The sequence below is a fragment of the Mustela nigripes genome, chromosome 4, assembly GCF_022355385.1.
Source record: "Mustela nigripes isolate SB6536 chromosome 4, MUSNIG.SB6536, whole genome shotgun sequence".
Lineage (NCBI taxonomy): Eukaryota > Metazoa > Chordata > Mammalia > Carnivora > Mustelidae > Mustela > Mustela nigripes.
This window is the reverse complement of record NC_081560.1, coordinates 93,119,829-93,145,585: the sequence shown is the minus strand read 5'-3', so window position 1 is coordinate 93,145,585 and position 25,757 is coordinate 93,119,829. Positions and strand designations below refer to the sequence as shown.

The 25,757-nt window shown below is 60.9% G+C and overlaps 2 protein-coding genes across 8 annotated transcripts in view; both read right to left on the bottom strand.

Moving 5' to 3' along the window:
• Window positions 1-278: 278 nt before the first annotated feature.
• On the bottom strand, window positions 279-14,578 carry ZMIZ2 (zinc finger MIZ-type containing 2). Of its 4 annotated transcripts, none has more exons than XM_059397130.1 (19): window positions 14,498-14,578; window positions 8,587-8,721; window positions 8,330-8,444; window positions 7,922-8,124; window positions 7,582-7,774; window positions 7,134-7,382; window positions 6,811-6,966; window positions 6,144-6,221; window positions 5,779-5,947; window positions 5,043-5,187; window positions 4,744-4,954; window positions 4,229-4,334; window positions 3,960-4,117; window positions 3,465-3,532; window positions 3,133-3,201; window positions 2,662-2,906; window positions 2,131-2,300; window positions 1,806-2,045; window positions 279-1,200 (listed from the first exon to the last, which is right to left on the bottom strand). In XM_059397130.1, exons 2-19 carry the CDS (start codon window positions 8,634-8,636, stop codon window positions 1,093-1,095), a joined length of 2,733 nt encoding a protein of 910 aa, XP_059253113.1. In that variant the 5' UTR covers window positions 8,637-8,721; window positions 14,498-14,578; the 3' UTR covers window positions 279-1,092. The 4 variants fall into 4 exon arrangements, with proteins under 4 accessions (XP_059253113.1, XP_059253112.1, XP_059253114.1 ...); XM_059397129.1 differs by lacking the exon at window positions 14,498-14,578 and adding an exon at window positions 14,138-14,234; XM_059397131.1 differs by lacking the exon at window positions 14,498-14,578 and adding an exon at window positions 14,138-14,219 and having other exon boundaries at window positions 8,587-8,777.
• Window positions 14,579-21,505: 6,927 nt separating this feature from the next.
• Window positions 21,506-25,757, bottom strand: part of OGDH (oxoglutarate dehydrogenase) — a 53,373-nt gene continuing 49,121 nt past the window's right edge. For all 4 annotated transcript variants that reach the window (XM_059397123.1, XM_059397125.1, XM_059397122.1 and 1 more), the window contains 3 exons: window positions 23,035-23,198; window positions 22,770-22,924; window positions 21,506-22,579 (listed from right to left, as the gene is read on the bottom strand). In XM_059397123.1, coding sequence (XP_059253106.1) covers window positions 22,459-22,579; window positions 22,770-22,924; window positions 23,035-23,198 — 440 coding nt within the window. In that variant the 3' untranslated portion in view covers window positions 21,506-22,458. The remainder of the gene's footprint in view (window positions 22,580-22,769; window positions 22,925-23,034; window positions 23,199-25,757) is intronic.

The following is a 25,757-nucleotide window of genomic DNA, read 5'->3' as shown; positions in this document are numbered from 1 at the left end:
TCTGGAGCCAGCCCGGCCTTCAGCCCTGGTCCTTCCCGAGGCCCCTGACTCGACAGCTGGCTCCCTGCCCCAGGCACACCCATACAAGGTGACAGGGTGGTAGATGTGTCTCCTGGCCCTGGTGACACTTCACAAAATAGTTCCCTGGCAGAAGCCAACTTGGAAAATTCCAGAGACAGGGAAATTTACCATGAGGCAGGAACAGCTGGGTCTGGGCTAGGAACAGAGCCCCGCCCACGTGGAGAACGCAGGCTGGCATGAAGGAGGGACCCGGCAGGCCCGCGGTGAGGGAGTCCTTTAATAGAGATGGGCAGACAGGGGACACAACTTGGCCCTGGGCCAGTGGGGGCAGTGGCTCCTCCTCCCCCACCTGGCTTGGCCTCAGGGTGGACAGGGAAAGGCAGTTTTAAAAAACACAGCGGGACTGATTCTTCACTTTCACGGAAAAGGGGACCTCAGAGGAGCAGCCCGCTGGAGAATCTGTACACAGAGCGGGTCTCCGCGCCCAGCCCTTTGGGCCGAAGCCTGCAGCCACCCCCACCCCCGCTGAAGGGATGGGCTGTCCACACCCACAATGTCCCTATGTTATGTACATCGTTGTGCTTTGGAGTGCCCCGCCCTGCAGCCTTAGCCTGGAGCCTCCCGTGGGAAGAGGGTCCCACTCCCACTGCGAGCTTGGACTCAGGACAGAGTAGCCCCGCTCCTCGCCCGTGAGCAAAGGGTTTGTTGAGACAGAAGGGTCAGTGCTGGACAAGATGCAGGCTGGTGGGAGCAGGCAGGACCGGGGGCACCGGGGCAAGGCGTGAGGCCAGGGTAGCAGGTGTGTGTGGGCAGGACAAAGCTGGGGTGGGGGTGGGACCAGGCGGTGGCTTGGGGCAGGGCTGAGCATCTAGTAAAACCCCATTCCCCACTGGAGAGGAGGGGTTAGGGGGTCCACCCGCAGCTCCCTCCCACCCAGCGCAGATGCTTTCAGTGTCAGGGGCCAGGCGGCTGGCCCGGCCCTGGCCCTGGCTCTGGGTCCACAGGTGGGGAGGGGCGGGGCACGATGATGTCTGCCTGCGTGACCTGCCTGGCTGGGTGGGGTCTAAGGGATCAGTTGTTCTCGAAGAGAGAGAGCAGGTCGTCATTGTTGTTTGTGGGGAGGTCAGGCGGGCCCAGGTAGGACAGCAGTTCCTCCGGGTTGGTCAGTTCTGGGAGCAGCTGGGGACAAAGCAAAGCCATCAGCGGCTCCCGCCTCAGACCCACCACGGCCCTGCATGGGACCCTGACCCTCAGCCTGCATAGGGCCTCCCCCTGCCGGAGGCTGCTCTTTGAGCAGGAATCATTGCACATGGGTTGTCCAAGGCCAGCCAGGGACGCGTGGTGCCGGCAGGGCCAGCGCAGGGGGTGGGCTCGCCGGCGCCCGCGACTCACTATTCGGAGCGGCTCTAACTTCCCCTCATCATGAACTTCAGGGAATTTGGGTTATTCGGATTGAGGACGGTTACCTGCGTTTCACACACCGATTCTGGCTCACCCAGCAAGGGGAGTCAGACAGGCCAGCCCGCACCCTGCGCCAGTGTGGTCAGTTCCAAGCCCAGTCTTCTTGGGCGCTAGACAGTCCCCAGAGCCAACCCCGCCGCTACAGCAGGTGCCCGACCTCCTCGCCAAGGCTGATACTACCTGCCCAGCTCTCCTGGCTCTGGAAGTCACTGGGGCAGCGGCGTTCTCCCTTCTATGAAGCATGTGGACCCTGGGGACGATGTGCATGCCATCCTCCCCAGCCCCAGCTCCCACGCGCTCCCCAGCGTGGGGCCTGTACTCACGTCCACGGCTGGTTCAGGGGCCTCCCCCGCCCCAGACATGGGGGGCCCCATCACGCCTGTGGCCGCGCTGAAGGCCAGCTCGCCGATGGGGCCCGAGCTCACTGGGCCCAGGGGCTGCCGGGATGCTGGGGGAGGGTTTGGATGGTGCAGCTGGGGCCCTGGGGGCCCCCCAAGGCTGGGAGCATGCAGCCCCTGTGGCCCAGGGTTGTGGGACGGGTCCAGGTGACCCGCTGGTGCCATCTGAGGAAGGAGAGAAGAACCTGATCAGATGGCCCTGGGTCCCCCTCCCTGGGAGCTGGCCCCCCAACCCTCTGGCGGCACTGACCTGCCCTGGGAGACAGGGGGCAGACTTCTCTGGTGTCAGGAGGCTGCTGGGAAGGTCAGACTGATAGGAGCTGGGGGGCAGCCCCGCGGTGAACTCAGGAAGGGCCGGGGTGCTGGGTGCGGCAGGCGGGAAGGAGTCAGGGAAGGTCCCGGGTCCCAGGAAGCTGGAACCTGAGAGTAGAGCCGGTCCTCGGTCAGGCCTGGGAGCTGGCGCTGCTGGAGTGGTCTGGGGAGGGGCGACCCCAGTGGTCTCCCACAGGTAGTGCCAGACCTCACAGGAAAGGGCACTTCTTCTCATCACAGACGTTGCTCTGGGACACGCCTCACCCAAACACACCCACACGTGGCGTCAGAGACGCCCCAGAAGCAAGCTGGCAGAAGGTCCCTAATCCTCAGCGACCGCCTACCCCCACGGCCACGTCCCCAGCAGGCCCCAGGTGCGGGACCTGCGTGGTAGTGCTGCAGTGGTCTGAAGAGGACGGACCATTGGCCTGTGGCAGCCGCGTGCCCGGGCCCAGCCCGCCGTACTCACCCTGGCCAGGGTAGTCGCCAGGGGCCGGGGCCGACGGGGGCTGCAGGGGGGCGAAGGGGGCAGCCCCGGGGCCCAGGGCCGCGATCATCTCCATGACGCTGGGCATGAGCACATGCGCGGGGCTCACGGTGCGGCAGCGTTTCAGCACGGGCCCGTCAGGTTCCTCCTTGATGTGCACGTCAGGCTTCACGGGCACGGGCTTCCAGCTGCACATGGGGTCGATGGTGATCTCCTCATAGTCAGAGCTGGCCGGGGACACATGCACTACTCACTAGTTGTCCTGCTGTCTCTCCCAGCCTCCAAGGCTTGTGGCCACCCGGCACGTTCCACAGGCCCGGGGTGGGGGGCTGTGGGTTACGGCCATGGCAGAGCAGCGGGGTGGGGGGTGCCTCCCAGCCATCCTGGGGCTGCCCGCTGCCGATTGCAGATTAACTGCTGCCGACCGCAGCCGGGCAAGGGGCGGACACTTACTTCTGAATGTAAATGAGAATCCCCAGCATGTACTGGTCCACCTCCAGCCCCTCCAGCAACGCCGTCTTGCTGTCGGAAACCAAGAGGATGGGGCTCGGAGGCCTGTCACTGCTCCGCTCCATCACTGTGCCCGAGACCACCCCGTGGGAGATGATCTTCAGGAAGGGGACCCCGCGTGTGAGGTCTCTGCCCTGAGCCACAGCATTATCGTCTGGGCGGCTACCACTGAACCTGACTTGGGTATTTTCTGGTGCTGCAGGGGGAGCGGACGGCTTCTGACAAGGACCGTCCTGCACCCCAGGCCGCCATGAGGGCGTCTCAGGAATACTCACTTGCACACGGGGCATCTCCAGGTCCCCCGCTCACAGTTGAGCTGTAGGTAGGACTCTAGGTCGAAGCACTGTGGGGGGCAGGACAGGTGGCTTCTCACACGGGGGCCGGGGGCAACCTGGCCGTACCACACGATCGAGCCGCGTGCTTCTGGGCTGATCTGCTCATGTGTGGAGAAGCCACACATGCCAGGCTTTCCCCAGGGCGCCCCTCCTGACAGTCCTCATAGGGACTGGGATGCCATGAGGCCAAAGGCATGGGCATCTGCGCTGAAGGGCCGCGTCCAGGACGCATTGTCCAAGGAGACCCCGTGGCGGAGCGTTGGGGATCCGAGGGGTCGCTCCTGGGGCCTCGGGAGGACCGCACCCGCGGCCTCATCGCCTTTTGAGAGGAGACCCTGCGAATGCAGGGGAGCAGTGACTGTCCTCGGAGACAGGGGAGGGCCGACAGAGAACAACTGTCACAATTCCTGGCAGAGCTCCACAGGGACCACCCACCTGGATGTGGCGGCAGTCGTGGCCGCGGGCAGGGAGCTGGATCCTGCGGAAGGTGATGGGGCACTTGAGGGACACCTTGATGGCCGTCTGTTCCACGCCGTCCTCGCCGTTGGGCCCGGGCGTGCCGGGGATGGTACCGCTGCTGAAGTTACGCTTTACTGGTGTCGACAGGGCAAAGGGCTAGACGGAGGGGCTGCCACTGGCGCCACAGCCCCAAGGGACCACGTGGGCCGCCCACTGTCCCCCCAACCCCCAGCAGGGCCACTCACTCTTGCTGACGCAGTGCTCAGCAGGAAGGAGGCGCTTCTTGAGCAAGCCCTGCAGCACCGCGCGCACGGCGGGCCGGTGCACCAGCTGCAGCACGAACAGGTGCGACTGCGGTGGGAGGGGCCGGTCAGGACTGCAGTGGGGAGTCTCCCCTGCTCTGGAGCCCCCATGCCGCAGGCTGGCCCCGCCCATCTGGGGAGCCCGCCAGGGGGAGAACACCGGCATCTGGGAGCCCCCAGCCTATGGCAGTCCCGTGACCACCCCCGGAGCCGGCTGGGGCATGCCCAGCTGCCCCTCTTCGCCCCGGTGAGTCCCAGCAAGGCTTTCAGGATGGGGAGCCAGGGGGCCTGCTGAGCCTCCTCGCGGGGAGACAGGGTCAGCAGGAGCGCTCCATCTGCCTGCGCGGTGCGGGCCTCACTGGGAAGCAGGGAGGTGGCTCCACACCGCCGTGGGGCCAGGAGATGAGACAGGTTGGGCGGGACTGACGCGGAGGGAGGGGGGGTGCGGGGGCACTCACACAGCAGCAGGCCGTGACCGTGATCTGGATGGTGTTGCGGCCCGGCTGGCACACGTGCTTTAGGTACAGGGGCTTGTGGGAGGTCTTGTTGTCGCCGCGCTCGATGGTGAGCGGGGTGGCGTTGACGCTGACCTGCACCGAGGCCGGCCAGTTGGTGTTCATCTGCCGGTCCTCGTGGTGGTAGCACTTGAACTGCAGCTCCAGGTCAGGCCTGCGTGGGCCGGGTGCACAGTAAGGACAGGCCGGCTGGGGCGCGGGTACAGGGGTTGGGGCCGCACACCGGGCCGGCGCCAGCTCACCTCAGCATTAGCGTCTTGTAGACGGAGTCACGCAGTTGGAAGGCATGGTTGCTCACGGCCAGGTTGTGCTGCAGGCGGAAGGGTTCCAGGACCACCCCGTCGCGCACGGGGAAGGTCAGCCGCAGCTCATCACAGGGGCCACTGCCTGGGAGCGGGCCACGCTGGCATGAGCCGGCAGCTGGCATGGAGGACGCCCCCCACCCCCCGCACCCCTTACTGCAGGGATGTGGGCTGGGGAGCAGGGCCCCTCCTTCCCCACCTTGGGGCTGGGCTGTGGGCAGCATCTCCCCCGGGGCCCCAGGATCTTGGGATCCCGCTGTTCCATCCTGCTTCAGGCACCTGGCCCAGGGTCCCCTAAATTATGACTGGAGATCGTGCCCCAGACCCAGAAAAAGAGGGTGCCACTGGTGCTTTCGGGAGGGTGGAAGGCTGCGGAGGTGTGAATGGACTCCCTTCACCATCCCCAAGCTTGAGCTAGGTTTCTAGGACCTCGGGTTCTGCGCTGGCAGTCTACCCTGGACCAGGGGGTCCCTAGCCAGGAGAAGACTTCAGGGGATGCATAGACTCCCTAAAATGATCCAGAGTTTCGTGCGCATGCATATCTTTCTAGAGAGAAGATCCACACCTTGAAAAATCCGCTAAGACGTCTACGGGTGAAAGACAGGGGTATGGGCCCCCAACTCTCATGTCCCCAGAGGATCCCAGTCCAAGCAAGCTGAGAACAAGTGACACTCACCGGGGGGAGACGGGTGCAAGGAGCTCACGCTGGGCTTGAGGTCGGGCAGGAAGGGAGACTTGACCTCCTGGCTGGCAGACATGTAGGGGACACTGCTGCCGGGAGTCATGGGCGGCGTGGGGCTCCCCGGCAGTGGGGAGCTGGGGTAGCCAGGGGTGGAACGGGTGGGCTGTGGGGGTGAGCAAATGGTCAAGGTGGAATGGTGGGGGGTGAAGTTTGTTCTTGGAGCACCCGCGGGAACAGTAAGGACAGAACTGAACAGGGCAGTCCCAGAGGGTTCTGGCTGGGCACCCCCAATTTCCTCCTGCTTGGGCGCCCTCTCTCCATGGGCCCACCCCGTGAGCCTCCCGCCCGTCTGCCCGTACCCCACTCAGGCCAGGCTGGCTGTAGCTGACGCTCCCCCCGTTGAAGCTGGCGCCCTGCCCGTTGAACTGCTCTGTGGGCTGCAGGAGAGAAAAGTGCATGCGCCCAGGGCCCCCACCTGGCCCCGGCACTTAACCCAAGGAGGGGGCTGGGGGCAGGGTGCCTACCGCACACAGGGGCACTGGCCTCTAGTCTCTTCTTTGGAGGCTCTCTTCCTTCAGCAAGTAATCAACAAGGGGCTCATAGTGCTTTCATAATTTATGACATTACTACTCCAGGAACAGAGATAGACTACTCACGCCCCAAGTTAGAAGGGTCGCAGGAGAGCCAGGGAGAGGCTGAAAAAACACACCTCCTCCTCCCCACATGCCCCCGATGGGCCCGTCCCCAGCAAGCAGAGGGAATGTGGTCGCTGTACCCTAAAAGACAATCAAGTGGCCTGGGGGCCTGCCCCCCGCCCCGCCTGCTCCCTACAGTGATTTTCTGAGCAGATACAAACATCCCGCAGAGGATCCTTTCAGAACTGGATCCCCACACTGCTTGGGACCCCCGCGGAGCTCCGGGCTGCCTGTTCACTCTCATCCCTCCGGGCCAGCTCCCTCATCAGCCTGGCCAGGGCCCAGCACAGGGCCCTGCGGGGGTGCGGTGGGCCAGAGGGCCCAACCCTACCTTGTAGTGCAATCCTGCAGGGCCAGCGGCGGGCAGGGCCTGGGCCACGCTCTGCTGCAGGGGCAGCCGGTGCCCAGGGTAGGAGGAAGGGGTGGGAGGCTGCCCGGCGCCAGGTGCATACTGGCTTCCTGGCAGGTACTGCTGCCCGGGGTAAACCTGAGGGACAGAAAGGGCACTGTACTAGGGCAACGGCTGTTGGGGAAGTCAGCTCCCAGGGAGGATGCGGTGCCCACCCCATCCGACGTGGCCGCTTCCCTCCTGTGGACGGCCGCACCTGCTGCGGCTCTGGGTGCAACTGGGACGAGGGTGGTCTGGACGCTCACCTCACTGGAGTAGGCCCTCTTGACCCCCTGTCGGGGCAGCGGCTGGGCCTGGGGAGGCCCGGGGTACCCGTGCTGGGGCAGGCGCTGCCCTGCGTACAGGGGTGCCATGCCTGTTGCCCGGGTGGGGTTCATGCCAGCGGGGCCCAGCAGCCCTCCCACGGCGGCAGGATTCATACTGCTGGGGACGCTGGGCCCCCGGGGACCTCCGTGCTGTAGGAACTGGTTGTTAAAAGCCTGCCCAGCCCCCATCTGGGGAGAGAAGACAGGAGCCATTCAGGCCAACCCCCAACCTTGGGTGCCACCCAGGGACCCCCACCGTGCCTCACCCCTTCCCCCCACTTTATCTCACTGCGCACCCGTCCCCAGACCCTGACCCTGGTTGCCCAACAGGTCCCTGCTTTCCAGACCAGCACATGTGGGCGCTCCGGGAGGAGCGGCCGGGCCTCACCGCTCCGTACTGGCTCAGCTCCTGGCTCTGCTTCTCCTGGAGGGCGGCCACAGTGGCCGTGGCCGTGGCCGTGGCTGTGGCCGCAGCAGCAGCCACCGCAGCCGCCGCCGCTGCCTGGGTGAAATCGGTGGAGGGTCGTGTGGCATGTGAGGGCAGACCCAGGCCCCCGGGCCCCCCCGGACCGCCCGCATACCTGCGGAAGACACATAGGGCCGGGCTCAGCAGCGCTTGCCGCCCATCACCTGGGGGGAGCCACACGGTAGTTCTTGGGGCTCCGCTTGCATGCACACAGCCCTGGGGGGGCCCCCAGCAGTGCAGCCAGGGGAGGGGTCCTGCTTACCCAGCAGAGAAGCCGGGGCCGCTGGGGTAGCCCCCGCGGCCATACACCCCCTGCGGCACAAAGCCCTTGCTGGTGGCGCCGTCACCAAACGCCTGCTGTCCAAGGCACTGCGGGGAGCTCAGGGCAGAGCCGCTGCCGGCCACTCCGGGCATCACGGAGCCGCCAGGGGGGCTCCCTGCAGGGCCCATGGGGTTCCCCAAAACCTACGGGGAACAAGAACCACCAGTGAGCACCATCCACACAACTTACTTCATGTGGTGCTCCAAAGAGAGGCCTGGCAGTGGGGGTGGGGGCGGGGCAGGGGGCAGAGGTGAGGGGAGGAGAGCAGGGATGGGATGCAGGGCGGGAATGGCATGAAGGCCAGAAGACTCCATTTCTCCCTGAGGAGGGGGGCAGGCGCGGGCTCACCTGGCTCTGGGCTGCGTTGCCGACGCCCCACACGGTCGTGACCACGGACAGCGATCCTGCAGGCTGAGTGGCGCTCTGTTGCCAAGGCACTGCCTCGTAAGCAAACGGACCATCACTGGGAGCAGAGAGGCGGGTGAGAGGCCCAGGTCAGGAGCGCCCTGCTGGGGAGGCTGAGTGCAGGAGCAGCAAAGTCCCGCCACGCCACCAGGCCCGCACCCCTGGGCCTGAGGAGGGAGCGCAGCAGGAGCCCCACTCACCCGTGTGGCGTGGGGGGCAGGGCGGGTTTCACGGGGTGCATGGGGTTCATTGGCTTCGGAGCAGCCTAAAGGCCAGATCTGTAGGTGGCAGGAAGTGGTCCTCACTGCTGGTGATGTGGGACTCAGCTGCTCTGGCTGCCGGGACAGGAGGGAGGACATCAGCGGAGAAGCAGCCAGAGGCTGTCGGCAGCCTGCAGGAAGCCCTGAGCATGAGGCCCCCTGGCGCTGTGCTGAAAGAGGGAGGGCAGGGTGACAACGGCGTCTGAGGGCCACCTTGCCCTGCGCTGCCTGCCCTGCCCATCCTCCACCTGCCTCAACCCCAAACCCCAGCCTGGAAGCCAGCATTAACCCTGTCTGGCCAGGACCTGGACCAGCTCTGGAAGCAGGCTTTCTGAACCCCAATACTTTCCACGCTTGTCCTCCCACACAAAGGCCTGGATATCTGTAAGAGTCAGGGAGCATCTAGGACCTGTTTGCCAGAAGCCCCCAAGAAAGCACCAGGGGGGCAGGTCAAGGCCAAAGCCAGAGAGAAGGCTGGAGAGGAGCACCCGGGGGCACCATCTGCCCATGCTCCGAGGCCTGCCCGCTGCAGAAGGAGCGCTGGTAACCAGGGGGGTGTGAGCTCAGCCACCCTCCATCCTCCCTCCTGCCCTGGATGGCAGGCTGCTGCAGCAGCAAGTCCCCCAAGGGCTGCTCTGGGGCCCAAGGGTGCCATCTGGGACTGATGTGGGCACAAGGCCAGGCAGGCAGACCTGACCCACCAGACAGAGTTCCTAAAAGGGGAGGGATCCACACACATAGCCATGGGCGGAGGGCTGGCAGGTGCCCATGGACATGGCAAGGGGCCAATGGGAACACAGCAGCAGGGCTAGTGAATGCTTGCAGGACCCGTGTGCCCATGCTGGGGGCTTTCTCCTACCCCGTGAGGCTCACTCTCTCCCATTTACTGTCTCAGAAAAACCGGTGATGGAGGGCTAGGCCACTCACATCCTCCAACATCCCCAAAAGCAAGTCCAGACCCTTGCTGGCATGGCTGGGGCCACGTGCTTCTGCCTGGTCTCCGTGCAGACACAGGCTGGTGATGGTCCTCAGGGGGTACCCTGGGGGTCCTGGGTGGGGAGGCTACACCCCGCCCTCTGGACGTTGACATTCTGTCCAGGAGCATCGCTGCCTTTCTGGGGCTGCGAGGCCTCACACATGCACACAGACACATCACCTGTGCCAGGCTAACCTCCGGTGGCTCAGTCCTGCCACTTCAGCACTCTCGGGGCGTCCTTCAGGCCCAGGAGTGAGAAAGTGGCTCCAGCACCCACCTGGCCCCGAGACTCACATTCCTGAGTGCTGCCCAGGCACCTCCAGAAGGTCACGTCCTCTGGAAATACAGTCCTGGAGGGGTGTGGGGGGTGGGTCCCTGAGCGGGGGCCCAGGGGAGATGGGGTGCAGTGGGGACTGCGATCTGGAGCCTCCCCCACTGAGCACAGAGGTACATGCATCCTGGAGTTGCAGCGTGGCTGGGCCCGGGGCCGGGCGAGACGGGGAGGGAGAGACAAGTGGGCTTGTCCACCTTACAGCTAGTTCTGCTTCCCTTCCCCCCCGCCAGACCAGGCCCCACTCAGGAAACAGGGGCCAGAAAAAGCGGGGGTCAGTGGGTCTGGAAGGCTCTAGACCCCTAGACTCTGGGCAGAAGTAAGCGTGGGAGCCAGGACACTGTGACCAGGCAAGGGAAGGCTGGTCTCTACGGGTCCAACTCCAGGATTGGGATGGGGGTGGGAGGTACGGATGGACAGACCTGCCAGTAGGTCAGTGGAACAGACCAGAGAACCAGCTGGTCTCTGATGAAGGTACAGAAAACATGCACTGGAGGAAACCTGCCATTTCAACATGAGGTGCCAGAGACGCTGGATTCCCGAGCAAAAAACAAAACAAAACCAAACCCTAATCTTCCCATCGCATACAGAAATTAACTCAAAATGTGCCACAGATTCAAATGTCTAGCACAAGCTGTAAACCCTTTGGAAACACCTGGGAGCGAATCTTCGGGATCCAGAGCCAAGAGCCCTCCCACAACACACTGAAAGCACACACCATAGAAGAGCAAACCGAGAACCTGTCTGCAGAGCCCAGACCGGATGAAGCTACGGACCAGGCGCTGCCTTCAAGAGCCACCGTCCCTGACAAAGCATTAGCATCTAGAATATATAAAGAATTCTCAAAACTCAAAATAACCCAAAAAAACAAAACCCAAAAAACCCACCCAGAAACTGGGCAGGAGAACAGACATTTCACCGATGAGGCAGTAGGGACAGTGAGTCAGTGCTCGGAACTGGGGTCCAATCCACAGAGCTGGGGTCCAACATCAGGGCCATCAGGCACGGGCAGAGTAAAACCGCTGGGAGCCCTGGCCGCACCCCCCCTTGGAGCCGCTAGGATAGTGCCAGCGCCGGCCAGGCAAGGAGACCCGGACCTCATCCCCACGGTGGCTGGAAACAGACCAGGGGCAGCCGCCCTGGACCACAGTTCTGCGGCTTCCCGTAAAACAAAGCACACAGCCACCCCACTAACCAGAGATATCACTTCTGAACATTCATCTCTGAAAACTGTAAACGTCTGGTCACAGGAGAACCTGTATGTGCGTGTTGCCAGCAGCCCGCAGGGATCTCGGGGGAACATGCTGTGTGGGAAACGCCAGTCCCAAGAGATTCCACATGTAGGGTTCCCTTTACATAACACTCCTGAGATGACAGAATCCCAGAACCCGAGAGCAGAGCGCGTGGCCAGGTGGGGAGGAGGGAGACAGGTGTGAACACAAGGTGGGGAAGGCCGTGTCTGTATCTTGCCTGGCGCCACCTGGCCTCCTGCTGGGACATGTCCTATAGCTCTGTAAGATGGCATCACCAGGGAAGCCGGGTAAAGGACACAGGGGTGTTTTTTACAGCCACACGTGAATCCAAAATTCCCCCAAAATTAAACTTCAGAAAAGGAACTGCCACCACCCAGCCCACTGTCTCCACAGGGATGCCCACGGCAACCATCCCTCCTCCAAGCTGGTGGGTCTGGCTGGGCCTGCTCTGGTCCCACAAGCAGTGGCCGGAGTCCCTGGGGCTGGAGGGCTCTGCTCCGAGCTCCCGCTTCCCCAGCGTGGCCTCCGGGACTTCAGACTCACCTGCAGGGCTGGAGCCGGAAGACCACATTTCTAATGGGTCCATGGTTGAGGACGCTGCTGATACAGGCACCCCAGTCTGAAAGCCAGGGATGCGGGGGCGGGGCGGGGACTCCACGGGCCTGGGGACCCCGGCAGACTCCTACGTCCCATGGGTCAGGGGAATTCCACCCCCAAGACTTCTCTGTTGTGAACGAGACCACAGATGTTTCCAGTTCCCCGAGCTGACTGCTCGTGTGGCTGTATGGGTGTGTATGGGTGTGTACGGGTGTGTGTGTGTGTGTGTGTGTGTGTGTGTGTGTGACTTCCTGCCAGACCAAGTCTGGTCTCCTCCCTGAGAAGACCTACACTCTCCACGTCACTCTGCTCCTGACAGAGGGAGAGGGGAGCTCTGAGCCCAGACCTTCTTCTCACTTCCAGGCCTGGAAGGCAGAGCTGGGAAAGCCCCTGTGTGTGTGTGTGTGTGTGTGTGTATATGTGTGTGTGTGTGTGTGTGCGCGTGCGTACGTGCAAGGAGGCCTGAGCAGGCCTCTGGGGGCTTCTGGCGGCCAGAGGCTCTCCCATATGCAGCTCCAGCAGGAAGCCAGGAACCCTGGGCAGAACCCGGCATACGGCTAGCTTAGAAGGCCCCACGGCTTTCTATGGGTCAGGTCACATCTTCCTCCAGAAAAAGAGCTACAGAAAACTCACTACTCTGACCCCTCTTCCCCAGGGGCTCAGAGCAGCTGCACCCAGTCTCCTGCGTCCCAACGAGAGGCAGACCTTAATGTGGGTCACCCCTCTTCCACCTCCACTCTGTCCCTGCTGCCTGGTCACCCAGGAGCAGCACACCCCATGACAAGCCACCTGACCTCAGGAGGAGAGGCCTACTCCACGGTCCCAGAGCAGGGACGCCGGGAGCCCGTAGTTCCTGGGAAAGTCTCCGACCAGAGGGACACCGGAGCCTGGGCTCTACTGGGCTCTGAGAGGGTGGAAATGATGGCTCCAGGGAGGCAGGACGACACAAGGCGGGGACTCACATGCTCAGGGAGCTGAAGTCCTGACGCTCTCCATGTGAGGTCACAACACTCATCCCAAATCCCCAAGAACGAGCATCTACCCACAGACCAGACGCGGGACACTTCGGAGAGCAGCTAGAGCATTTCACTGCTCCAAGCCTCAGTTTACAATGTGTACAACGGGTACCTGGTGCCACCCTGGGACTGAGGAAAGGGGAGGACACATGCCCACCTTTACACTCTCAGCCCTGACCCCTGTAGTGGGGGCAGCTACCGCTGGACACTTCAGGGGGAGGCCTGGCTGCCTGGTCTTCATTACCTTCCTCTCCTCCCTGACTTCTACTCCCAGCCTGTAGCGAGCCCCTGGGCATGACAAGTCCTCAGGCCCAGTACCCAGAGGGTGAGGCTAAGACCCACCTCCGGGATCCTGTTATCCCTCTCGAACCCCTTCAACAGAGGCCCTCTGGCTCTAGCACGCCAGGATTTGGTGGGTGAGTCTGTGTTCACCCTCTCTGCATCCACCACCCTCTTACAGACCAAGTCACATGTTCTGTGTATGTCCCTGCGAGATCTCAGATAACACAACCGACTTACAGAGGGGGACACGGGTGTTCTGCAACTATCAGGAAGAGAGCAGGGCAGGGTGGGAGAAGGATGGCGGGTGGGGGGTGGGGGGTGGGGGGGGGCAGGAGGGAAGCAAGTCCGGGAGCAGGGCAGGGAGAGAGCATGTCAGGGGGTGGTAAGGGGGAGCAGGGAAGCGGGGAAAGGGGACCAAGGCAGGGAGGGAGCAGATCATAAGCGGAGAAAGGAGGGCGGCAGGGGCCAGCGCAGAGGGAGAAAGAGGAGGATGAAGGGGGCAGGTCCGGGGAGCAGGTGACCCTCCCGCCTGGGCGTGAGCACGTCGGGTTAGGAAAGGGGTGTCCCCACGGAAACCACGGCCGGAGGCTGAAAGGTCAGCCCGCGTCGCCGCCCCTGGGGCAGACCCGCGCGGGTCCCACATCGCCTCGCCCGTGGGAGCGCACCGCCCAGCACCAGCCCGGAAGGCGAGCCCACCGACCAAGCGCGGCGTGGAGGCGGCGAAGCCAGGTGGGGCGAGGGCCCCGGGTCACCCGCCCCGCTCAGGAGGTCGCGGGGGCCGCGCACACCCCCCGGGCGCTCGGCCGGCTTCCGGCTGCCCCAACAAAGGCTCAGGTGAGTGTCGCCCTGCGCGCGCGAGGACGGTGGGCCCAAGCGCACGACGCGCACGAGGCAGGTGCGGCAGGTGGGCGGCAGGGCCGCCTCCAACCCGGCCCGAGCCCGGCGGAGGCGCCGCAGCGCCGGGCCCCGGGCGCAGCACCTGCCAGCCGCGCGCACCTGCCGCACCTGCCGCCCCCGCCCCCCCCGGCCCTCTCACCTTCGCCTGGCCCGGCCCGGCCTCTCGCCGCCGCGGCCCCCGGCCCGCGCCGCTCCATACGCTCAGCCCGCCCTCCGCGCCGCCCGCTGCCCCCGGGCCGCTGCCGCCGCCGCCCGCGCCATCGCGCCGCCGCCCGCTCCGAGGGCACAATGGAGCCGCCGCGCCGCTCATGCATATGCATGACGCCGCGCGCCGGCCCCGCCCCCAGGCCAGAGCAGTGGAGCCCCGAGCCGAAGTCGTGCGCGCGCGGGGCGGCCGCGGGCCTGCGCAGGCCGGAGCGGCAGGCCCAGGCCGGCCGGGGACAGGCAGGCAGCGCGGGCGGCGGGGGATCACCACACGCGCCCTCCGCCCCCTCCACACCTTTCCGAACGCCGCGTCTGCGGAGCCCCCTGCGCTTCCTGCTCGCTAGCCGCCGGGGCGGGGCCTGATGGAAGGGCGGGGCCGAATGGAGCGGCGGGGGCGGGCGGCGGGGGCGGGGCTTTCCGATGGGCGGGGCCTGTCAGAAGAGGGTGTCAGAGCCTGGTGGAAGCGGCCCTGTCGGAGGCGGGGCCTGGCGGGGGGCGGAGTCCGTCAGAGGGGGGCCGACCAGAGGGGCGGGACATTTGAAAGGGGGCGGTCGGGGGCGGGTCCTGACGGGGGCGGGACCTGTCAGAGGGAGGCCGGTCGGAGGGGCGGGGCCTCTGGAGGGGGCGGGGCCCGGAGGGAAAGCCGGGCTGACGGTCGCCGCTGCTGGGCCTCAGGGTCGCGGCCGAGCCGTAGCGGTGGAGGCGTCCTGTCTGCCCCGCCGGCCCCTTCTCGCCCGGTCAGCTGTCCCGCGCGCTTCTGCCGCCGGTTCAGGGAGGCCGCGCTCGGCCGGTGTGGTCTCTGGTCGCGGGCACGGGACGGGGCGAGTCTCGGGCGCAGCGGGGCCGGCCGCCCTCACAGCCGTCTGGGTCGCCTCGGGCCTGTGCCTTCGGGCCCGGCTCCCAGCCAGGGGTCGCGCAGCGGTCATCCTGGGACGGCCCGTGTCCTCGAGGTCCGCGCACGTGCGGCGGGGCCGGGGCTGCGTCCTCCTCCAGGCCGCCGACACTGTCCGGCGGGTGGGCCGCGCCTGCTGTGTCCGCTGTCCTTTCGGGGCTCGCCAGGGTTTTCGGCACTGCGGACATGTCTCCCCTAAGGCCGGCTGGACCTGTGCCCTGTTGCTTCGAGAGCCGTCCACTCACTGGGTATGGGGCCTGCTGTGTGCCAGGCTCTGGTCTGGGCTCTGAGCCCTGCTCCGGGCCTCAGCCCCAGTGGAGGCTCGAGAAGTTGACGTGTATCCTTGGGGGACAGGGTAAGGACGACAAAGAAAGCAAGGCCAGAGAGTGGGGCGAGTGTAGGCTGGGGGAAGGCTCTATGGAGAGCTGCCTACATGAAGTGGGGAGCAGGTACCTGGGGATTCTGATGCTCTTCTGCCTGCGCGAGGCCAGGAGTGGCTTCGTGAGGGTCCAGGGCCTGGGACTGGCAGGCGGCTCTGCCCTCTCCCCAGTGTGACCGCCGCCCCAGTGACCCTCCGAGATGCTGTTTGGTGTCAGCCTCTTCTACAGTGTTTTCATGTTTGACCAAACGGACTGTTAGAAAAGTCTCCCCTATTTACTGGGGAAATATGCCTTCCTAAAGCCTTTCTTCTAGGACTGCATAGAATGGGAAGCCTCCCTTTGCTATCTGACAGCTGCGTCTTCAAGCATGAGAAGGAACTTCCCACCCCTTGAACCTCCCGCTGGAGACACGCAGGCCCACTCCCTTAAGTGCCAACAGATGTGTGAATGCTAGGACTTCGTTCCAGCGGGCTGTCTCCTAGTGCACGGCAGCTGGACAAAATCCTTTTTATTTTTATTTATTTATTTATCTTTTTTTTTAAAGATTTTATTTATTTATTTGACAGACAGAGATCACAAGTAGGCAGAGAGGCAGGGGGAGAGAGAGGGGGAAGCAGACTTCCTGCTGAGCAGAGAGCCCGATGTGGGGCTCTATCCCATGACCCTGAGATCATGACCTGAGCCGGAGGCAGAGGCTTTAACCCATTGAGCCACCCAGGCGCCCCCAAAATCCTTTTTAAAATGTGACACCAGGGGCGCCTGGGTGGCTCAGTGGGTTAAGCCGCTGCCTTCGGCTCAGGTCATGATCTCAGAGTCCTGGGATCGAGTCCCGCATCGGGCTCTCTGCTCAGCGGAGAGCCTGCTTCCCTCTCTCTCTCTCTGCCTGCCTCTCCATCTACTTGTGATTTCTCTCTGTCAAATAAATAAATAAAATATTAAAAAAAAATAAAAATAAAAAAAAATAAAATGTGACACCAGAGGGGACACGATACTCTGAATGTGACCAAAACCTGCACTTAGTTGTAACCTCAGACACTGAGTTATTACGAACAGCTAAGCACCCACAGTTTTCTCACTTCTTGACTTGCAGAACTAGCTTGAGAAAGAGAAAGCGGCCACTTCTTTGCCTACAGGTGTTCTTCTGTGGAAAATACGGAGGAACTTTCATAATCAGTCGTGACCTTTCATCATCCAAATATTGAGTGTTAATTCCTGTTCATTTTTTGGTCTCTTTTCTCCCAAGTGCTTCTCCGCATACGGTTGCAGTTTGGAGGTTACAGTCTAATGCGTGACTTCACACCCTTACTCCTTCGCTCCATCCACAGAAATGTGTCCTTTCTTATAATGCATCCTCTGAAATAAGCGTGAAGACTACGGGCAAGGACGTTTGCTGTGGCCTTACCTGGGCTACTGAAAATCTAGACTCAAGCTGTGTTCGTTCCTTCAAACTCTCTGTCAAGCGTCTGCCAGATACTGTTGTCCGTGGAAAACACGGTAGCCGGCAGAACAGCACAGAAGTCCTGATGGCCCAGAGCTTCCACCAGTAGCTCATAGCTCGACCCTCGTGGGTAACATGGCTGTCACCTACCTCCATGAGCTGGAAACCCAGTCAGATCCCGTCTGGAGAGGTTTTTAATGGTAGGAGAAGAGTTTCCCACACTTGCTAAGTGAAAAACCAGATACAAAGTTGCATGATGCCAACATAGTTTCTTTCTTTCTTTCTTTCTTTCTTTCTTTCTTTCTTTTTTTTTTAAGATTTTATTTATTTATTTGAGAGAAATCGTGAGAGAGAGAGAGATGATGAGCTGGGGAGAGGAGCGGGGGCGGGGAGCAGGTTCCTGGCTGAGCAGGAAGCCCGACGTGGGGCTCCATCCCAGGACCCTGAGATTATGACCTGAGCTGAAGGCAGACGCTTCACCCACTGAGCCCCCCCAGGCACCCAGCCAGCAAATGTAGTTTCTAAAAAAAACCCCCAAAACAACCCAACAACAAAATACATTTATTCAGTATAAGCTCTTCCTCCAGGCCATTAATTAACTTGTCAGGAGTGGAGGAAAGTACCTTTACGAAAGATGTGGGTCAGGCACCACCTTAACCAAAGGACCAAGTCAGCCTCACCGAGCATGGGTGCGGCTGACATCCGTGCCCTTGGTGACATGCTGAGAGAAAGGTCAGAGACACCCCCCCAACTCCCAGTCCCGGTGGCAGTGACAACAGGAAATGTTTCACCTGGATCTAATAACAACAAGTCCACACAGAGTCAGCCTCCAGGGCTGGCCTGGACTCAGAAAACTCCAGAAGACCAGCCTGGGGAAATGGTCAGAGGAGACCAGAGAGCCAGGACACTGGGTGGGGACTGGGCCACGCCCTAGGCCTGGTCAGTGCTATGCTAGCGCGGCCTGGGGGTGGATGCCCAAGGGTGACACTGCTTGGGGGAGTGCCCTGTTCTCTGGAGGCCGTCCAGGAGCAGGCCGCCCGGGGGCAGCACCTCGGACGGGCCGCCACGGCTCCCATGGGTACACTGAGCCCGCAAAGCATGCATGGCTGGAAATAAAGGCTGAGTCTTTTCAAAGGTATGAAGAAACAGCATGAAGGATATGTTATCTGTAACTTCGGTAAAATGATGTAAAATTCTTTTTTTTTTTTTTTTTAAGATTTCATTTATTTATTTGACAATCAGAGATCACAAGTAGGCAGAGAGGCAGGCAGAGGTGGGCGGGGGAAGCAGGCTCCCTGCTGAGCAGAGAGCCCTATGCAGGGCTCAATCCCAGGACTCTTGGCATCCCAGGACCCTGACCTGAACCGAAGGCAGAGGCTTTAACCCACTGAGCCACCCAGGTGCCCCACGATGTAAAATTCTTTGCAACATTGTGGATCACTGCCTCCTTCACAGGCGTGTTATGATCCACGTCATAGGCGATAGGGAACCCATCAGGGCCTTCACGGGGCTGCAAGGTTGTGCCCAGCGGCCACACCAGGAGCCCGTCAGATGCGGGCTGACCCACCCCAGGCCCCATCCACCCAGGCCTCACCCCAGAACCTACCCCCAGGTTTAGTAAATTGTATTAGCTCTTATTTTTATTTTTTAAAAAAGCTTTTAGTTATTTATTTGAGAGAGACAGAGAGAGAGAAAACGTGCATGGGGAGGAGGGGCAGAGGGAGAGGGATGCTGACCTGAGCCGAAGGTAGTCGCTTAACTGACCGAGCCATCCAGGTGCCCCTGTATTAGGTTTTATTTTTATTTTTTATTTTTTAAAAATATTTTATCTATTTATTTGACAGAGCGAGAGAGGGAACACAAGCAGGGAGTGGGAGGGGGAGAAGTAGGCTTCCTGCTGAGCAGGGAGCCCGACTCAGGGCTTGAGCCCTGGACCCTGGGATCATGACCTGAGCCAAAGGCAGAGACTTCACCGACTGAGCCACCCGGGCGTCCCTGTGTTAATTTTTGAATAAAGAGTGTAAATGACAGGTCCAACTTCATTTTTTCTTATTGGAATCAGTTGTCCCAGTTGTCCAGTTGTCCCCGATTCCTTATTGGAATCAGTTGTTTTCATTGAAAACAGTCTTCTTCCCTCATTGAATGGTCTTGATGCCCGTGCGGAAAATCACTGGAGCATCAGGGAAGGAGTATTTCTGGGCTGTCAGTCCTATTCCATTGGTCTCCATGTCGGTCCTTATGCCGGCACTCACTGACCTTGTTGTGGCTACACTGTAGGTTTTGAAATGGGGAAGTGTGAGCCCACCAACTGTTTTCCTTCTGCAAGGTTGGTTTGGATATTCTGGGTCTCTTGAAGTTCTGTGTGAATTTTAGAATCAACTTGCCAGTTTTTACAGAAAAGTGTGGGACTTTGAAGGGGATTATGTTGAATCTGTAGATCAGGGTTTTTTTTTTTTTTTTTTTTTAAAGGTCTTATTCATTTATTTGACAGAGATCACAAGTAGGCAGAGAGTCAGGCCGGGGTGGGAGGGAAGCAGGCTCCCTGCTGAGCAGAGAGGCCAATGCGGGACTTGAACCCAGGACCCTGAGATCATGACCTGAGCCGAAGGCAGAGGCTTCACCCACTGAGCCGCCCAGGCGCCCCCTGTAGATGTTCTAAGTGATGCCGTGTTAACGACATTAAGCCTCTGATCCATGAACGTGGGATGCCTCTCATGTTCAACAACAGTATACATTTCACACGCTGTTGGGAATTACTTTGGAGCACTTTCTCTCTCTGATGCTGTCGTACATGGAATCGTAGCTTCGTTTTCATTCTGTCGGTTGCCACGGTCTAGAAATACGTAGATTCATATGTAATGGCCTTGTACACTGCAACCCAGCTTGTTTCATTTTGTAATTCTAATAGTTTTGAAAATCGATTCTGTAGGATTTTCTTTATATGAGATGGTATCATCTGCAGATGGAGATAGTTTTACTTCTCCCCTGCCCGTCTGGCTGTCTTTCATTTCATTTTCTCACCCAGTTGTCCTGGCTAGGATTCCCACACAGTGCTACACAGAAGTGGTGGCCAGTGCCTCAGCGGGGACGGTCACCCGTCCCTGCCTCTCCCTCCCTTGGCCAGCAGAAGTGTAGCTCTTTGAAGTGTAGCTCAGCGTGGGACACACCACTTCTCAGAGCCCATGGCCGCATGCTCTGCCCAGGACCCCTCTACCTTTACCTTGGGGACTCTCCATGCTTGGCCCATGCTGGGCCACCTGCTGACCCCCAAACCATTACAACTCCTTGCCTTTTCACACCTTTGCTCCTTTCCCAGATTTCCACATGACTTTTCCCTTATTTCCTTTGGGTCAGTGGCTCAGGCAAGTCTGTACTCTCAACACTTTTTTTTTTTTAAAGATTTTATTTATTTATTTGACAAGAGAGAGATCACAAGTAGGCAGAGAGGCAGGCAGAGAGAGAGGAAGGGAAGCAGGCTCCCTGCTGAGCAGAGAGCCCGATGCGGGACTCGATCCCAGCACCCTGAGATCATGACCTGAGCCAAAGGCAGCGGCTTAACCCACTGAGCCACCCAGGCGCCCCCCCCCCTTTTTTTTTAAAGATTTTATTTATTTATTTGACAGGCAGAGATTACAAGTACGCTGAGAGGCAGGCAGAGAGAGAGGAGGAGGAAGCAGGCCAAGCAGAGAGCTCTATGCGGGGCTCGATCCCAGGACCCTGGGATCATGACCTGAGCTGAAGGCAGAGGCTTAACCCACTGAGCCACCTAGGCGCCCCTCTCTTAACACTTTGTGATGGAGACCCTACGTCTGGAAAGATGGGGGGGCATATACTCTTCCTATTCATCCTGCTAAGTACAACCCAAACCTTAGATATTATATATAAATACAACATAAGACGGGGTACCTGGGTAGCTTAGACAGTTAAGCCTCTGCCTTCGGCTCAGGTCATGATCCCAGGGTCCTGGGATCAAGCCCCTCATTGGGCTCTCTGCTTCCCTCTCTCTCTCTGCCGGCCTCTCTGCCTACTTGTGATCTCTGTCTGTCAAATACATAAATAAAATCTTTAAAAACAATAAATAAAATACTGAGGCATGCTCCGCTACATGTGGCCATCTTCCTAACCAGAGCTGGAGGACCCTTGGGTAAGCTGCAGGGAGCACGAAGAACATACCAGAGATTCCAAAGATGCTCCAAGGACAAGGGACCCAGGTATGATCTAGAGGATGGGGTGGTCACCAGCCCCTATGTCCACACCCAGGCCTTTCCCTGAGCGCCCCGCCCCGGGCCAAGGATGGTGTGCTGTGGGCCCAAGATGGCGAGGCTCTTGTCAAGAGGGGACACTGGGCCCCCAGGGGCCCTGCTGGTACGGCTGGTGCCTGGCAGAGGTCTGAGGAGCTGTGTGGGCTTCCAGGGGTGCAGACTGGCCAGGGAGCAGGGGGGCTCAGGACCGGGGTGCACCAGGCACCACCTGCACCCATGGCACAGGGCCGAGCAGCGGGGGTCTGCCTCCCAGACAGGGTGGGGAGGCCTAGGCCAGCTCCTTCGGGGGGATGGGGCGGGGTGGCCAGAAAGAAGGACACGCAGACAAGCCTGAGGGTAACTTTGTTTATGGGTCAAGCCAAATGCAATGCACAGTTGTTTTTGTTCTTTTTTTTAACCAAAATAAATAAATCAGATCTTTCCCTGTGATGGGTGAGGGAAGGACCCCTCTCCTCCAGCTGCCACTCGGCCCAGCCCTCCTCTCCCGCTCCTGACCAGCTGAGGCACGGCGGCACAGAGAAGAGCGCTTCCGTCTCCATGGTGTCGGAGTGGATGGGATGGGCAGGTGGGAGGCAGGCAGTGGCTGTGCCGGGCCCAGCAGTGAGCCCTGAGCCCCACCACACCCTGTGGCTCCAGTGCCGCCAGGCCCCAGGTGGGTGAAGCAGGCACGGTCCCCACACGTGGCCCGGGACCCTCTCGAGCGGAGGGAGTGGACACTGCAGAGAGCGGACCTGCCCTCTCTGTGCCAGGCTGGGTGCAGGCCCCCTCCTGCCAGCTGCCCCAAGCAGTGCCGCAGCTCCCCGTGCAGGGAGAGCCCCACCGGAGCCCAGCCCACCCCACGAAGTCTGGACAGTGATAGCTCCCTCTGAGGGGCCTGGTGCTCAGGGTGGGAAGAGGCGGCCACCTTGTCCAGGTGCAGCAGCCGCCGTGTGGGGTAACCAGGACAGCTGGTACCTGCGAGGCCACGTGAGGCTGGTCCTATGGGGGCAGTGGGAGGGAGGGGGCACAGCTGACCCTCCCAGGACACCTGCAGGGGCCTCCTTTCCTCCTCCCACTCCCCGTGGCCTCCATGAAGGATGCCCAGCTGGACGGAGGTCACAGCGCTGGGGGCCTCTGGCCTCGGGGGGCAGCCAAGCACACGGGGACAGCAGCCAAACTGGTAAGCAAGAGAGGGGGAGCGTGGTGCAGCGGACGGGCAGAGGCGTGGGCAGCGCTGAGGCACTATTCTTTAGTTGAGAAGCGAGGGGCGGCCGTGGCTGTGGAGGGCAGTGGCCCACGCGGCATCTACGAGAAGTTCTTGAAGGCGTCCAGGTCAAAGGCCGTGTCCAGGAGGCGCTGCAGCTCCGTGAGGTGGGTCTTCTTGTTGCCAGTGGCCGGAGCGGCGGCAGGGTCCCGGCCGGCATACCTGAGCGGTGACAGCAGGTGAGGGCTGAGCCAAGGAGGGCCTAGCCCTGTGGCTCTCCTGGCGTTCCCGGTACCCCCCGCGGCTCTCCCGGCCCCCCGGCTCTCCTAGCCCTCCAGCCCCCCGCAATGCTCCCAGCCCCCCGCGGCTCTCCCAGCCCCCATGGCTCTCCCGGCCCCCCGGGTGCACGCACCACACGGGCTTGGAACGGCTGATGGTGGTACGCAGCCTGGGCTTCACGTAGTCATAGTAGCCCTGGTTCTTGTGCTCCTCCTGGCACCAGGCCAGCTCGGCATTGGGGTACTTCTGCACCTCCCGCAGCAGGAGGTCGAAGGGGAACGGAGACAGCTGCGGAGAGAGCCAGGGCTCTGGTCAGGAGGGGTGTGCGGGGAGCCCGGGAGGAGGCACCGGAAGCGGAGGGGTGTCGGGGGCCCGCGCTGCGCCCTGCCCAGCCTCACCTGCTCGATGCGCGTGATGGCCACCTGCTCCGCCATGCCCCGTGCCTTCCGCTCCCGGGTGAGGTCGTAGTATACCTTGCCCGTACAGAACAGAAGCCGCTTGACGTTTTCTGGGTTCTGGGCGGCAAGGCCATCTTCTGGGATGACCCGCTGGAAGTGGGTTCCTGCGAGACAATCCCCGCGGCCGGAGCTTCCCTCAGGACTTGGCGGAGGACACCCAGGGCCCTCCCACTGCTGTCGTGCCCGGTCGGGGCCCCCGGGGCAGGGCTGTGACCCACACTGACGCCACAACATGCAGTTGCCGGTGCGCACCAGCCCCAGATGCCCTCGAATCCTCCCAGACCAAGAGCCTCGAGCAGCACATTGTGCACAGTGCACAACAGGCCAGGCCAGCCTTGGACTGCAAGTGGTGCCAGTTCCTTCTTTCCCAACAGCTCATCCCAGAAGACCAGGGCCGCCGACCACTCAGTCAGACTCCCCACGAGCTCGCAAACACGGACACCTTCTGCACAGCCAAACAAGTACTCAGGAGTCCTGCCAGCAGGGCCGGGCCCCGCGAGGGGAACAAGCTGCATCCTGCAAGTGGCACCCATAAAAGGGTCTCCCTTGTGACTGGCACGCACACGCACATTTGTGCCACAGGGGACCCTGTCCCCACAGGAGGAAGGCCAGATAGGAAGGCCCCAGCAAGCGTCCTACTCAGTGGTGCGAGGCTGAGCTTCTCCCCTAATATCGGCAAAGAGACAGAGAGGCCCCCATCACCGCCCCCATCCGGCCTCGTACTGTAAGTCCCAGCCGGAGCCGCTGGGGGAGAAGACAAAAGGCCTCTAAATTGGAAAGGAAGAAATATTATCTGTGTGTGGATGATGTGATCTGGCATGTAGAAAACCCCCAAATTAGAATAAATGAACTCAGCAAAGTTGCAGGATACAAAAGCCAACACTCAGAGCTCAGATGCGGTTCTGTGCCGGCAAAGACCGACCCGAACACAAGAAACTCCACTTGCTGCAGCGTCAAAAGGAACAAATGCCAAATAAATGAAGACAGGGAAGACCCTGCCTTCCTGCTGCCCGGTGCCACCAAAGAAATGAAAGACACGAGCACAGAGAGCGGCGTCTGTGCTCCCCCGGGGGCAGGAAGCGGCAGTCACGATGTCCACTGCCCCCAGAGCGAGCTAGGGATTCAGTCTGACCCAAAGCCCAGTGACGTCTTCTGCAGACACAGAGAAATCCGCCCTAAAATGTGCGGAATCTCGAAGAACCTCGAACAGCCAGAGCGGCCCTAGAACACGAGAGTGAAGCTGCAGGCCTGGTTCCCGACTTCAGAACCCGGCCCGGAGCCATAGCACCCGAGGCCATGAGGCACCAGCACCGAGACATGCAGACCGTGGACACAGAGCCCAGGCCGCTTGGTGGGGAAGGAGGGAGACCTTCCTGCCAATGCTGGGAAACCTGGACATCCATCTGCAGAGGAGGAACCCTCACACCACACAGAAATTAACCCAAAATGTGCTAATGACTCCAAAACACGAGCTGCCACACTCAAACTCTTAGAAGAAAATATAGGAAACACATCATGACAGTGGATGTGGCAGCGATTTCCTGGAAGCGATGCTAATGGCCAGCAACAAAAGAGAAAAGTAGATTTCATGAAATTTTAAATATTTTTGTGCACCAGAGACAACACAGGGGTTGGGAAGGCACCTGGTGGCTCAGAAGGTGAAGCCTCTGCCTTTGGCTCAGGTCATGGTCCCAGGGGTTGAGTCCCGCATCAGGCTTCCTGCTCGCCAGGAACCCTGTTTCTCCCTCTTCCTCTCCCCCTACCCTTCCCTGTCAATCGGTCTCTCTCAAATAAAAAAGAAAAGAAAAGAAAACAAAGGATCCAGCACACAGAATGGGACAAAGCAGCTGCATCCGAACCGATGCCAGGTTTGGATCCGGCATACAGAAAGAACTCCTCAAACTCAACAACAATGCAAACAACTCGGCCGTAAATCAGGCAAAGGACTAGCAGACACTTCTCTAAAGCAGACTCAGGAGAAGAGGCTCCCCACCACTCGTCAGCAGGTATCAAAACCCCTGCAAAGTATGATTTCCGAGGCTGGAGGACGGCTGTTGGAGCTTGGTTTTTGTTTCTGACTCGGACGTGGAGAAGCTGGAACCCTCGTGAGTGCAGGTAGGGAAACAGAAAGGCACGGCTACTGGGGAAAATACTACAGAGGTTCATCAAAAACCTAAAACCACAATCACCACACGAGCCCACAGTTCCACCTCTGGGAATACACGTGAACAAACCGAATGTGGCTTCTCGAAGGGACCCCGCACACCTATGCTCACAGCAGCATCGTTCATCAGCTCAAAGTGGAGGCGACCAATGTCCTTTGATGGACACAGACACAAGAGGCTCATCCACACGCTGGGCTCTCATCCAGCTTAAAGCAGGAGGGAGTCCTGACAGCTGCTGTGACGTGGGCGGCCCTGGAGAACGTGACATGGTTGCACGAGCAGACCCAGGGCCACCTGCCGCATGTACACCTGGGACCTCTGAGTACAGAAAGCAGGAGCTCTGGAGACGACCGCACCGCTGTGGGGGCACGCATCACGCGCAGTGGCCGCACACGCAGAAACAATGACGTTTTAATTTTATGTGATTCCAGCACAACAACGATAAACCAACCAAGGAGCGCTTCACCGTGACTGATGACTAAGGGGGCTCCACGGCTG